Below are 417 nucleotides of genomic sequence, written 5' to 3'. Positions count from 1 at the left end.
TTTGTGCATGGGTTGTTATTGATTCAGATGTAGATATTGTTGTAGATGATGTTGGTTCAGTCATTGTTGTTGATTCGGATGTAGATGTTGTAGCAGGTTTTGTTGATTGAGATGTAGATATTGGTGTAGTTGATGCAGGTTTGTTGACAGTTGTTGATGGAGCTGTAGATGATTGTGTAGTTGATGTAGATGTTAGTGCAGGGGCTGCCGTTGCTGATGAAACTGTAGGTGTTTCTGTAGTTAATGTAGGTGTTAGTCCAGGGGTTGTTGTTAAATCAGATGAATATGCTGAAGCAGTTGATATTGAATGAGTTGTAGATGTAGATATTGGTGTAGATGTTGGTTCAGTGACTGTTGTTGTTGAAGCTGTAAATGTTTCTGTAGTTGATGTAGATGTTGGTGCAGGGGTTGCTGTTG

General features: G+C 39.1%; 1 protein-coding gene across 1 annotated transcript; it reads right to left on the bottom strand.

Moving 5' to 3' along the window:
• Positions 1-148: 148 nt before the first annotated feature.
• LOC107707926 (spore coat protein SP65-like) lies at positions 149-366 on the bottom strand (the record flags this gene model as incomplete). The annotated part of the gene is made up of 1 exon (XM_016512053.1): positions 149-366. A coding segment is annotated over one exon (218 nt), but the record flags the coding sequence as incomplete, so codon positions are not given.
• Positions 367-417: the final 51 nt, after the last annotated feature.

Source organism: Sinocyclocheilus rhinocerous, unplaced genomic scaffold, assembly GCF_001515625.1.
Source record: "Sinocyclocheilus rhinocerous isolate Xijiao unplaced genomic scaffold, SAMN03320098_v1.1 scaffold11526, whole genome shotgun sequence".
NCBI lineage: Eukaryota > Metazoa > Chordata > Actinopteri > Cypriniformes > Cyprinidae > Sinocyclocheilus > Sinocyclocheilus rhinocerous.
Note: the sequence above shows the minus strand (reverse complement) of the source record. Positions and strands in the feature narration are given on the sequence as shown.